This window comes from Conger conger, chromosome 13 (genome assembly GCF_963514075.1).
Source record: "Conger conger chromosome 13, fConCon1.1, whole genome shotgun sequence".
Lineage (NCBI taxonomy): Eukaryota > Metazoa > Chordata > Actinopteri > Anguilliformes > Congridae > Conger > Conger conger.
The window spans coordinates 45,238,243-45,253,082 of NC_083772.1; the positions used below are offsets into that span (position 1 = coordinate 45,238,243).

Sequence of the window (14,840 nt, forward strand, 5' to 3'; positions counted from 1 at the left end):
GGGGGATGGGTCGTATATCCAAAAGTAAACATACTTTTACTGTCATTTAATTTGTAAATGAGTCATCTGAGAACAGTTTCCCATTGTGTAAAGATAAACACGTTACTAATAACATTAGCTGACATATATCCCGCAGAATAATCAACTTGCCTGTTTTTGCCACATTTATACCTGTAACTCCCCTGTAATTTAAAATGGAAGAGTCTGATTGCCATTACCAGTATGGCCACTGTAGACTGTTCCACTTGTTAAACAGGGTTTACTGCATTCATCCTTGATCAACTTAAACAATAATCTGTTAATTTAGTTTATTGTTTTCTATCACTCCAAATGCTACTTGAAAATAGAATTGTTCAGGGAATTTATTGAAAAGAATGCCTCATTTCAAATCACAGCATGAAGAAATGAATTTTATTGCAAAGCATTCGTATGTTCAAATGTATCAAATATATATTGCAAAATATCACAGCTTATGAAAATATCACCAAGAATGTGGTTGAAATCTCTATCAAAAGGTTGGACCTCACCCACCATTCAGGAAATAGCGTCACCCGTGATAAAGGCAGTTATCGTGATAATTTTTCAAATGTTATGATTAAAAAAAAAAAAACTGGGACTGTGTGAATGTTTGCGTTTGTATGATCTTTGCTGTATATTTTCTTTCTTTTTATAAGAAATAATAGTGAGATAGTGAAATGCCAGTTGTATGTGAATTAAAAAAAGAATTGCAGTTAAATAAATAAAAAAATAAGCAAATACACGTTCAGTAAGTGTTGATTGAGAGTGAGAGAGATAGCTTTTATGATCCATCTAAATGGGCAACCATGTTGAATAAAGTTAAAAGAGCCTGGTTGGTGTTGGGAGGGTCAGGTCAGACCTGGGCAGATTTTCCATCTTTTCATTTGAGTACTTATCCCTCAAAATGTCTCTACATATCTCACTCGCACTGGAATGGAACATGGACCCGGGCCATCCCTCCAGGAGGTTGCACCACAGCAGCTCTTGGGTTTTTCCTCTCTTTCTGCGTTTCACAATTCTGAGATATAAAATTCCTGAGAACTGGATCTTCATTGTGTTTTCCCGGCAGAGCCATTAAAAGTTTCCCGGGTGTCACAATGGGAAACGCGCCGTGGCACAAAGTGTGATATTTAGAGGTCCATAACTTTGTAAAGAAAAACTCTAAATCAATGTGTATGTAGGCATATTGTTATGTAGAACTCACCTAAGAAAACATGCATCGACTTTCATTTGGAGAACATACAGCTTTTTTTCCACCAGGGACTTATTTATTTTTTTATTTATTTTTTTTGGGGGGGGGGGTCGTATATCCAAAAGTAAACATACTTTTAGTGTCATTTTATTTGTAAATGAGAGTCATCTGAGAACAGTTTCCCATTGTGTAAAGATAAACACGTTACTAATAACATTAGCTGACATATATCCCGCAGAATAATCAACTTGCCTGTTTTTGCCACATTTATACATGTAACTCCCCTGTAATTTAAAATGGAAGATGGCCAAATGGAATTGCCATTACCAGTATGGCCACTGTAGACTGTTCCACTTGTTAAACAGGGTTTACTGCATTCATCCTTGATCAATTTAAACAATAATCTGTTAATTTAGTTTATTGTTTTCTATCACTCCAAATGCTACTTGAAAATAGATTTGTTCAGGGAATTTATTGAAAAGAATGCCTCATTTCAAATCACAGCATGAAGAAATGAATTTTATTGTAAAGCATTCGTATGTTCAAATGTATCAACCAATCAATCAGTCATCCTTTGTTTATATAACTCATTTCATACACCTTAGTGCAACAGAAAGTGCTTCAGATTGAGATATACACTCACTGAGCACTTTATTAGGTAGACCTGTGCACCAGCTTGTTAATGCAAATATTTAATCAGCCAATCATGTGGCAGACATGGTCAAGATTGATGTGTGTACAAATGTCATTTCAAATCATCCATTTAACCCAATTAACAGATTATTTAGTTTTTTGTGTAAGATTACACCTAGTTTAAAAAGTGGAATAGTCGCAGTGGCTATACTGGTAAATGCAATCAGATTTTAAATAATAGGGCTGCCCGGCCCCACCACTGTTTGGCGGTATTGTGATCTTATCTCTCATTGACTTTCTTATCTCTGAAGCACTGCAGTTCAATGAAGAACATTTGTTTTGAATGGCTTAACCTTAGATAGCTATTACTTGTATTTCCTCTTTTAAAATGCACTCAAAGTAATGAACATTGTGTGTGAAATCTGTACTGTAGCGTATGGAGCATGATGCTGGTATTTATCCGTCAGTGGGGCCAGCCCTACAACCCATAGCCCTGGCAGGGAACCCCTTCTGCACATGTCATAATGCATTTTCTATGTTGGCCTGTGAGGCCCAATCACCTCAGCCTGGTAACGCCTACACAAATGTTAAGTGCAGGACGCAGAAATCATAGCTATGTATCAATTGGCTAGCTGTCTGTAGATATTCTCGTAGTAGTTGTAGCTGTTGTGGCGGCCATGCTATATAACTAGGGGACTTTCGTAGTAGCTTAACTGTAGCCTAATAAATATCACAGCTTATGAAAATATCACCAAGAATGTGGTTGAAAACTCTATCAAAAGGTTGGACCTCACCCACCATTCAGGAAATAGCGTCACCCGCTAGTGACCCGCAGGAAAGCACCACGATTTCACCACAACTTCACCTGGAGTGGTTCCACAGGCCTCCCGTCGGGATGTGGAGGACTCGACTAACTTGGTCAAATTATTTGAAACTACCAATTTTTACAATTTAGCTTGACAAGCATCATGCACTCCTTTGGTAAATTTCACCACAGAAAATATGATTAATTAAGAAAGTTAGCAAAAACAACTACCCGTCAGAGCCGTAAGTGCGATATGAAACCATGAATCATTTCAACTGTTTATGGTACTTTGTAGGGTGAAGCCCACTTAATGCTTCTAACACGTCTGACCACATAGGACAGTGTTGCTGCTCAACCCTTTTCTGATGTAGCTAAACTTGGAGATGGGGCAAGAAGTTGCCTGTCATAGAGAGAGGTGGATTTCTATTCAGGAATTCAGCACCATCCCCATTGTCATGAGAACTGCCCTTTATCCAGTGAGTCACAGGCAGCTTGCTCTGTCCAGACTTGTGGGAGCATCGGGGTAGAGATTTGTTTCCACACCAAAACCAGCTAGCTAAATCACAGACTGTGATAACGTAGCCAACGCTATTCAGCTGCCTACTTTATAGTTTGTATGGAGTTAAATGAGAAAAAAACAAGCAGAACAACTACATTTCTTAATAAAATCAGTTCATTATATGGGAATGACAAAGTTAAGGGATTCTTTAACTTTGATACTGCCATTGAACGTGATGCGATGGCCACAGTGGAGCTGCTGTCATTAATTATGAGTTGTTCCCTCAGCGCTCGATGGCTAATGGCATTGCTGACATCACAGTTTTGAACTTACAGAGGAAGAATTGCGTGAGCGCGACAGACAAGGGCAACTCAGCAACCTGTAAGTAAATATCAAGCTAACAAGCTGTATCAAAATCTTGGCTGTGGACACTTCTTCCACTTAATCTTCCATTTAATCCTCCTATTGCTGCAGAAGAAGTTGGTAAGCACTACAGGATGTACCAAGGGTTCAATCTAAGTTATTATTGGCAGCGATGCAAACTCTGTTGTTCTGGGCAGCGATGCAAACTCTGTTGTTATGGGCAGTGATGCAAACTCTGTTGTTCTGGGCAGTGATGCAAACTCCATGTCCAGTTGTCTGTGTTCCGCCGCTGTCTGTCTCGCCCACTCAGCCAATTCGTCCTCTGTAAATCCTGGCTCAAAACATATTTCCCCCCAAAAAACAGGTTCCACAATTATTGGCACCCCTGGTTTAATACTTTGTGGAAAAACACCTAGCAAAGATGAGAGCCACAAGTCTTTTCCTATCATTGGGGACCATTCCTCCATGCAAAGTCACTGATATCCATGTTATACTCTCCTCTTCAGTTAAGACAGGTTTTTCATGGAATTTAAGTTTGGAGACTGAGATGGCCATTGCAGAACATTGTTGTTGTTTTTACCATTTCTGTGTGGATTTTGATGTAGGCTTGGACTCATTGTCCTGCTGGACTATGTCTAAGACTCTAGCAGAGATTGATTGAATTTGTCATGCCATTGATCTTAAATGGTGCCCCTGGACCACTGGAAGCAAAACATCTCACAATTATCAATTACCCACCTCCATATAGGTATATTTCCCAAAATGTTTGTGTATTCCTTTAAGTTATTTGAGTCATTTATGTAATTATATTTTACATAGCTTTGGGCTAACCACATAATTATTTTGTTTGGGAAGCGGCATCGGAAGTCCATGCATGGGCAGCGGTTTTGCGCTCAGATTTCCAGGCTTATGACAGCAGGAGAATGCAGGAACTGATCCAGGCAGCTGTCACCATTTCTGCAGCTAAAGACATAGGGCTATTTTAGAATACAGGCATCATGGAAATAGCTGTCAGCAATATAGCATAAAGCTTTACCAAGGTAATACACACACACACACACACACATACACACACATATACACACATACACTCACTGACACAATCAACCCACTGCCAGGGACTGGCAAGTGCAGCTCTGGTCTGGATAAATAGATCTTTGGTGATTTCCGTGAAAAAATACAAAGGTTGGATATGTTTCTTTTTTATGAGTTCAGAACTTCTTCTCATGTGATGACATAAATTAATTTATATTTTCATCTTTGAAAGGCTAACCAAAAGGAGGTAAGACAATTATTCGATTAGATACTCGACATACATTAGTCAAATAAAATTCACAAATCTAGCTAAAATGTTTTGTGTGGAAATGAGTGGAGGATTGTGTACTTTTAGAGTCAAACCAACTATAATCAATCAAGTATGTAAATAACCAACAAATAATACGTAAAATTAATTAACGGCTGTTAAAAACTGTAACCACATTTCTCTTCACAAAGGACCATGTTCTTCTGGATTTCTAGCATATTTAGTACTCATGTGTAGATATTAATTTATTTTCAGGCTTACTGCACTCTGGGACCCAGAAGCAAAACAACCCCAGTTCAAATGTGCATGCAGACAGACAGCTGGTGTTATTTTTGGGCCATGGATCATAGAGGATTTAGGTGGCAAAGATGATCATTTTTCTGCACTGTGCAATGCAGAGAGACATGGTCTAAAACTATAACTGGCAATGTGTCCTATATACTTCATGATATTACATTTAAAGGATTTAGAAATAAAATGATTTGTTTCTCCTTAGAAAGGATATCGATTTGAAAATCGAAATATATCAGCTGATCTCTCTTGTGTCTTGATTGACGTAATGCATTGACGTAATGTGACTTTGCATTTGCACTGACATTATTCATTCAACTAAAGGTAATTAACAAATAGTAGAGAATTACAAAAATAAAGTAAAATCTATTATGTGTGGCCACATTAGATTTATTGACTGTTGAATAACAATAAATTGTTATTGTTGTGTGACAGCGTTAACAAATACCAACAGATACAGTGGGCTACAGAATTATAGGCACCCTTAATAAAAATGGAGAAAAAAGGCTGCATAACAACAACTTGGATAATGATCTACATTTTATGTTCAAACATACAGGAAAATGATGTACTTTTATTTTATTTATTTTATTTATTCTCATGTTTCAATGTTTTCTATTTAGTAATAAATTTTTTACTGAAAATCACAAAGGCCAAAATGATTGGCACCCCTAACAATTATTGAGTTCGCCAAACCTCATTGGAATTATGACTGGAAGAGAGTGGAATCGCACCAAAATTGAATGTTTTGGCAATACACACCATCAACAAGTTTGGCTGCAAAATGGAAAGCATACAAGGAGAAGAGCCTCTTACCTACTGTCAAATATGGCACTGGGTCATTGATGTTTCAGAGATATTTTGCTGCCAGTAGTCCAGGGTCACCATTTTAGATCAAGGGCACAATTAACTCAACAAAGTACCAGGAAATCTTTGCAGAAAATGTTGTTGCCTCTGCCAGGAATCTGAGACTTGGTCATAGGTAGATTATCCAGCAGGATAATTACTATAACCATAGATAAAAATCCACAGAGAAATGGTTACGTTGTCAGACACCAGGGCTGAAGAAGCAATCGCAACCAGAGAATGTGTAGAATAGAATTCTATGCATTCAACAGACAGATTCAGTGTCACAAGAAAAGGTTCATGCAGAAACAGGCACTCCGACCAGGTAAAGGTACAATGGCTGCCATCTTAGCCAGGGGTGTTTGCACAAAGTACAGTATTAAACCAGAGCTGCCAATAATAGTGGAACCTGTTTTTTTTTTTTTTTTTTTTCGAAAAATGTAAGACTTAATAAATAAAGCACACTGCTTTCCACGTGTTGGAAAGTAAAACCTTTGCTAATAACTATTATTTTTTTTAGTTTACAGCATTTGTTGTGCATATTTATCAAGGGTGCCAATAATTCTGGAGCCCACTGTACATATGTACTGGAGCATAAAGCGCTTTTTTTTTTTTTTAAGTGTCAATGTAACTCCATTACTTTGTGGCCTTGATAAGTAATTACATTTTATTTTAGAATTTTAAGAATCTGCTTTTTTATTTTATTTGTTAGCATTTTTTTGCCCAACTATTGGTGGAATTAAGGTGTATCCTCCCCCAAGAATATGCGGCCTCTGGCCTTACTGAATCAAGTGAACGAAGTGAGTCGTTCGAAATAGTCATTCTTTTGACTAAACGAATCGTAAGTAAACGATTCAGTAAAAAGAATCACATTGCACACCACCAGCAAGCAACACAGAAACCAGACTAAAACACAATCCTGGAGTTTTCAAACTGAAATGGGGTCATCAGTGTTTTCAAAAGTCTCTGTTTCAGGGGTTCAAAAAGAAAAGTAGCAAGTTATTTGTTTAAACAATACAAAAACACAAAAAACGTCACACTGATTGCACCCCTTAGTAGTTGTGGCCCTAATAACAGTGGTTGCCAGTGCATCATAGTAATGACTGAGCATGGTAGGTTTATAATACACAACACAGTATGCCTTTGCAGACCAAATAAAAACACACAATAGGTGCTATAGAGCTCCATATTCTGTCAAAATATTCCATAAAAATCACTGTTCAATCGCATCATTCTGAAAGTTGATGTAGTGGAACATCTCATATCACTGCTGAATCATATCATTCTGAAAGTTGATGCAGTGGAACATCTCGTATCACTGCTGAATCACATCATTATGAAAGTTGATGTAGTGGAACATCTCATATCACTGCTGAATCACATCATTATGAAAGTTGATGTAGTGGAACATCTCATATCACTGCTGAATCACATCATTATGAAAGTTGATGCAGTGGAACATCTCATATCACTGCTGAATCACAACATTATGAAAGTTGATGCAGTGGAACATCTCATATCACTGCTGAATCATATAATTCTGAAAGTTGATGCAGTGGAACATCTCGTATCACTGCTGAATCACATCATTCTGAAAGTTGATGCAGTGGAACATCTCGTATCACTGCTGAATCACATCATTATGAAAGTTGATGTAGTGGAACATCTCATATCACTGCTGAATCACATCATTATGAAAGTTGATGCAGTGGAACATCTCATATCACTGCTGAATCACAACATTATGAAAGTTGATGCAGTGGAACATCTCATATCACTGCTGAATCATATAATTCTGAAAGTTGATGCAGTGGCACATCTCATTGAAATAAAAATATGGACAGCATAATAGCTTGCCGCTATATTTCATTTCTATGTATGAAGTTTGGAACTCTCTTGTGCCATCTTGTGTTTTCATTGAGCTACTTTTCCAGGCTGTACACTTAGTATGGTTGTTGCAACATGAATACTAAATACTATTACTTCAATTGGCTTGGGAAATATTGACATTATTGAAAAGCCACACCAAAATCCAAGTTTACTGGCTTATCAATCAGGCATGTCATATGTACTTTTATGAAGGTTATGGTATAACAGGGCTATATGCCAAATTTCATGCAAATCGGTCCATTTTTGTAAAAAGTTTTTATATTTTTTATTTAAAATAGTAGAAAATCTACCCAGGTCTTTGGGACAAACTCATCCTCAGGAGGACAGAGACATGTGTACCAAATGTTGCGTGTTGTGACTCTAGGGCAAAGCTTGGACCTCAGCTTGCACCACTAATAAGACCAGCAGATACAATACTATTCCAGCAGCTCACTGCTTGTACTTCTAAAAAGCATGTGAGTTTGGTTTCAGTTCCAGAATAATATTTGTTGTGGTTTTATTTCCTAGCATGCCTATAATCATAAAGAAGAAGCTTGAGAACCGTACAGTTCAAGAGGATGAAGAGGTGACGCTAGAAGTTGAGATAAGGAAGCCTTCACTGGAGGTGACATGGAAGAAAGATCATGTGGCCCTACAGCCTGGGGGCAACATGGAGGTCCATGTTGAAGGGACCAAACACTCCCTTTCCTTTAAGAAAATCTCCAGTACTGACCAGGGACACTACTCCTGTGAGACCATGGATGACAAGACTCGGGCAAAAATAACAGTTGAAAGTAAGTATGAAGAGATCTAGTTTAATGTGTCCAGGGGAAGTTTCAGTATTTGGGAAGAAATATGAACAAATCCATGATATTTATATAATAATATAATATAAAGTGCAATATAATAATATATAGCATATAGAAACAATAAAATATAAAAACAAGGATGAATACATCCATTCAGGTACAGCGCAAAGCAATTGCAATATTGATTGGTATTATGTAATATGGCTCATGTACAGACAATGGGCCTCATGCAAGAACATTTTCTTATTCTTATCATAAATGTCTGTTACTTTTTTAGTACGCAGGACTCATACGAGAGTGTCATGATGGATTCAACAAACGCATTTAGCAAACTTCATAAAACTGTTCTAAATGATGATGTCCTGATTGGGTAGACTGTGGTTCATTGGATTTTGGAAAAACATCATGATATGGCAGAACATTAATAATAATAATTAAACATTTGACATTTTACATACATTCTATCTTAATTTTCGTCCACTAACATATGTTTCTGAAGACATATGAGGCGAGAAATAGGCAATGCATTTTGCTGAATCTTGATTCACATTTAATCTGCAATGCCTAGTTTGAAAGTTTGAGCCAAGGTCCTGCACTGGAAGGCTCGCCATAGAAAATGAACACATTGTTTACATGATTCATATGACAGGTTTGGACCATACATAAATGTTTTTCCGACCTAAGACAAAATTATAAATACAAGGAAATTCGTGAATGTACCAAGTTCTCTGAAATGACTAGTTTTAAGAGATTAAGTGAGTAGGAACAAATATATTCATACGAGTGATTCTTGCATGAGGCCCAATCTGCAGATCTGGCAATGCACAGATTCCACAATGGCTGAATAAATAAAATAATAATGAATGCTATTTCATGTAATAAATAGTAGTAATGACCATGAAGTGTAATATGATCTGTAGCGGAGATATGCGCTTAGTGTTCACACAGATAAAAGACATGGTTAGGTTTTACATGGAGCTGCTCTGAGAACTCAGTCTACTGCAGAAGATGCTCCTTTGCCTTACCAGTGGAGGGGGTTGTGAGCATGGTCCATGACAGTCAGGACCGTGTTCAGTGTCCTCCTTTGTACAACCGCCAGTGAGTTCAGTACCATGCCTAGGATGGAGCTAGCTGTTAGATATCGAGATTAGTCCACAAAATATTGCATTAAGCGGCATGCTCTCTGTTAGACCTAACCATAGGAATGCTGCCTGTTTCTCTCCCCCCTTCCCTCCACAGGCATAGAAAGGAATGTATTTAGGCAATACAGGTCACGCTGAGGGTCTTAGCTCTGCGTAGCTATCTGGGGCGTCCTGGAGCTCCTGTCCTGGGGAGTTTTCTGAAGAAAGAAACACAGAACCCCAGAACACTTGGGGGGTCAAGGGCCCAGTGTGGCCAAAGAATGCCACAAGGATCATGGTTTCCTTTTTTATTTTAAGGTGTAATGTCAACCCATTACATTTACATTTACATACTCAATAATTATCTATTCTTAATGTCTACACAGATAATGGCTTTTGAGGCCTTCCAGTTTCTAGAAGCAGTTACTAGCTGGATTTAACCATTATTGGACTACAATTTTCACCTGTGTAGAAGCATGCACATATAACCTCTGTAGAAGTAGATGTACATTTCCATTATTTATTAGGCTTAGCTGACCTGGATTACTTGACCTGAATTACCCAAATTACCTCCTAACATTGCTTAACCCTGCTGACAACAACACAAGGCAACTTTAATAATTAAATGTGTCAGCTTTCAGATAAGCAAGTGCTTGTCTGACTCCTCCTCCACACCTTCACTCTGACTCGCACAATCAGGACAACCTTCACTCTGACTCACACAACCTTCACTCTGACTCACACTACCATCACAACCTTCACTCTGACTCACACAACCAGGGCAACCTTCACTCTGACTCACACAACCAGGGCAACCTTCACTCTGACTCACACAACCTTCACTCTGACTCACACTACCATCACAACCTTCACTTTGACTCACACAACCAGGGCAACCTTCACTCTGACTCACACAACCAGGGCAACCTTCACTCTGACTCACACAACCTTCACTCTGACTCACACTACCATCACAACCTTCACTTTGACTCACACAACCAGGGCAACCTTCACTCTGACTCACACAACCAGGGCAACCTTCACTCTGACTCACACAACCTTCACTCTGACTCACACTACCATCACAACCTTCACTCTGACTCGCACAACCAGGGCAACCTTCACTCTGACTCACACAACCTTCACTCTGACTCACACAACCAGGGCAACCTTCACTCTGACTCACACAACCTTCACTCTGACTCACACTACCATCAGAACCTTCACTCTGACTCACACAACCAGGGCAACCTTCACTCTGACTCACACAACCAGGGCAACCTTCACTTTGACTCACACAACCAGGGCAACCTTCACTCTGACTCACACTACCATCACAACCTTCACTCTGACTCACACAACCAGGGCAACCTTCACTCTGACTCACACAACCAGGGCAACCTTCACTCTGACTCACACAACCAGGGCAACCTTCACTCTGTCTCACACAACCAAGGCAACCTTCACCCGGACTCACACAACCAGGGCAACCTTCACTCTGACTCACACAATCAAGACAACCTTCACTCTGACTCACACAATCAAGACAACCTTCACTCTGACTTACACAACCAGGGCAACCTTCACTTTGACTCACACAACCAGGGCAACCTTCACTCTGACTCACACAACCAGGGCAACCTTCACTTTGACTCACACAACCAGGGCAACCTTCACTCTGACTCACACAACCAGGGCAACCTTCACTCTGACTCACACAACCAGGGCAACCTTCACTCTGACTCACACAACCAGGGCAACCTTCACTCTGACTCACACAGCCAGCACAACTTTCACTCTGACTCACACAACCAGGGCAACCTTCACCCTGACTCACACAACCAGGGCAACCTTCACCCTGACTCACATAACCAGGGCAACCTTCAGGACTCAGACAACCAGGGCAACCATCCTCCCCCGGTCATTCAAACAGTGCATGGGCCAGGAGAAAAGGGGGGTGTCCCTCCCCCTCTTTCATTACATGAAATGTGAGCCTTTCTTTACTTTACTTTTAGTCAGATAACATCTGGGATGACATTGGGGGTCGACATCCGTTGGTCCTGGGGAATCTGTACCTGCATCTGGATATGATGTTTGATGTGCGCAAGGCCTTACATCCTTAGTCTTACATCTCATCTTGCATTCTTACATTTCCATCCCTGTTTTCTTTTGGAATATTCTGCTTCTGTTTTTTAACTTTGGTCTTTGTTTTCTTGGGATTACCCTGGGAGAAACAAGCTATGATTTCACATGTTTGTTCATTCATTTATTTTGTTACTGTAACCTGTCCATATCTCTAACATTCATTGTTTGTTAAGTTAGTTTAACTTTATATTAGACGTTGAATGCTTGTTGTAACTTAATAAAACATTCCATTTTAAACTGGTTGTGAGTTCTTCATTTTGATAAATGTTGACACAACAGGTTTAACATTGTCAACATTTGCCTATCAGCAAATTTGTCAATTTAATTGATCATTAATATACAGTTGTGGTCAAAAATGTACATGCACTAATGTAATGGACTTGTATATCGCGGCACTATTGGGTTTTCAATGACTTCTACAACTTTTCTTTTTCTGGGGCAGAATGATTGTGCAACGTAGATCTTTATTCCAAAAATAAATCACAAATTTAGCGCATAAATTAAGTTTGAATTTATTGTGGGTTTTCTGAAACCATCACAAGGACAAAATGATACATACAGGATCAAAAATATACATACACCTACTTAGATTATTCATTTTGTTGTGCTGAAAGTTCCAAAATGTCTTTTAATTTGGCGCCAAGGCCTCTCAACTTGATCATGATTGATTACAATCAATAGCTTCTACATGCTGACAGAAAAATGGCTTGTTGCCAGCAGTCACTGGATTGAACAACACACAGTACAATGGGAAAGTCCAAGGAGCTCAGTGCAGATCTGAAAAAGAGGATTGTAGACTTACACACGTTAGTAATGTCTCTTGGAGCCATTTCTAAACAATTTCAGATTCCATGATCATCAGTTCAAACAATTGTTCCTGACTACAAATTATTTAGAGCTGTAGTCACCTTGCCAAGGTCTGGAAGGAGGTCCAAACTGTCACCCTCAGCTGAGAGGAAATTGGTCGGGATGGTCAGATGCAATCCAAGAACCATCAAGGAACAGGTCTGCCATGAACTGGAAGCTACTGGAACATCAGTGTCACTGTCCACAGTCAAGCAAGATTCACATCGCCTTGGGCTGAGAGGCTGCCGTCCAAGAAAGAAGCCCCAGCTCCAGAATCGACATCTTCAAGTTCTTACTAAAGTTTGTAGCTTATCACATGGACATCCTTCTGCAGGAATGTTTTATGGTCGGATGAGACAAAGATTAAGTTATTTGGCTACAATGACCAGAGGTATATTTGGAGGGGAAAGGGTGAGGCATTCAACCCCAAGAACAGGGTACCAACTGTTAAGCATGGTGGGGGAAGCATCATGCTCTGGGGCTGTTTTGCTGCCAGTGGAACTGGTGCATTGCACAAAGTGGATAGAATAATGAAGAAGGAGCATTACCTCAAACCATCAGCTAGAAGGTTGAAACTTCAACACAATTGGGTGTGTCACCAGGAATTGTTAAATCAGGCTGGAATGGCCTTCCCAAAGTCCTGACCTTAACTCTATCGAAAATATGTGGACTGTGCTTAAAAGTCAGGTCTGTGCCAGGAAACCAACTAATTTGGTTGAACTCTACCAATTCTGCCAAGAAGAGTGGTCTAATATCCAAACAAAATTCTGCCAGAAACTTGTGTGCCAAGTTTGTGATTTTTTTTTTGTTGTAATAATGATGATCATGTACTATCATTCTGCCACAGAAAAAGAGCAGTTGTCAAAATAATTGAAAATGCAATACTGGCATGACGTACATGTCTGTCATAAGTGTATGTAAACCTTTGGCCACAACTGTATTTGACAATAATTATGCACTTGTGTTTGGTATTTAGTGCTGAATATTAAACTGCACGGCATTATGGGGTTTTACCAGGAGATTGATGGACATTCTGTGTGTCCAGGAGCTCACACCAAAATCCAGGAGACACCCGGGTATTTTGGGACACTTCAGATGCCTGTAAATCTGCTTGTCTATTATCCAGCCAATAGTCACGACCGGAATCTTTACAACCAGCCCTATGACCTCGGTCTGACTGTGTTTACAGTATGGAAGAAAATGTGTGTAGCCATTTGCCTCATGAATAGCGCACAACATTAGCCTATAGTATCTTACATAAGCACTCTGGTAACTACTGACAGCTGAAATTAATTTACTTTATAATCTATTATATGAAGGCAGGTCATTTTTAAGTTATATTTTTATACATCCTAAATATTAGTTTTGGACATATAGACTGTCTTGCGAGTAAATATCCCTTAATTCAGCAGTTGATTCAATGGGGGATGACCCCAACATCCCCCTGTCTGCCGCTGGTTGCCTGGTCCAACAACTCCCAGCTTTGTTTGCAATTACGCTTTGAGTTGTGCCTGTCTTCTGGTTTTGGCAAGTTCTAAACCTGGGAACCCTACCAACAGTCGTCCTGGAACTGTCCCACAAAGGTCTGCGAACTTGAGATGCCTGGAGTAGTCATTGTTCCAGTTGATGGATGTTCATATCTTGTTTGTATCATGTGTAATGCCCCCTAAAACCCCAATGTGTAGCAGGTGGAAACAGATAAAGGACTGGGCTGACATACTATGTATGGAACTTCAATACCAACCCATTGTTCCTGTGAAGACCTGGATTTCTGGCTTATGGGGCTCAGGTGAAATATATTTACACAAGATTCACTGTGCTGCAACATGGGTTTGGAGAGCTTTTTGTAGACTTCAGGTAGGTAGTTATGCAATATGAACCACATTAAAAACGCAATATTGGCAATATTGACAAAATACCTTCTTTAGTGTAAGAACTTGAAGTCATACTGACTTCAACACTGACATTTTTGGCACAATTTGGTAACCAAAAGAGGGTCACCAATAAAACATACGGGTTTGAGACGCTCACACCAGATCTATACCACAGGTAGTCAGCATATGGAGGAATCATACTATAAACAGGAGTTATGTAGTTGCC

The 14,840-nt window shown here is 39.4% G+C and overlaps 1 protein-coding gene across 1 annotated transcript in view; it reads left to right on the forward strand.

Annotated features, from left to right (window-relative positions):
• Positions 1-8,348: 8,348 nt before the first annotated feature.
• Positions 8,349-14,840, forward strand: part of LOC133107596 (obscurin-like) — a 44,380-nt gene continuing 37,888 nt past the window's right edge. Inside the window, exon 1 of the mRNA XM_061216581.1 lies at positions 8,349-8,613. Coding sequence (XP_061072565.1) covers positions 8,349-8,613 — 265 coding nt within the window. The remainder of the gene's footprint in view (positions 8,614-14,840) is intronic.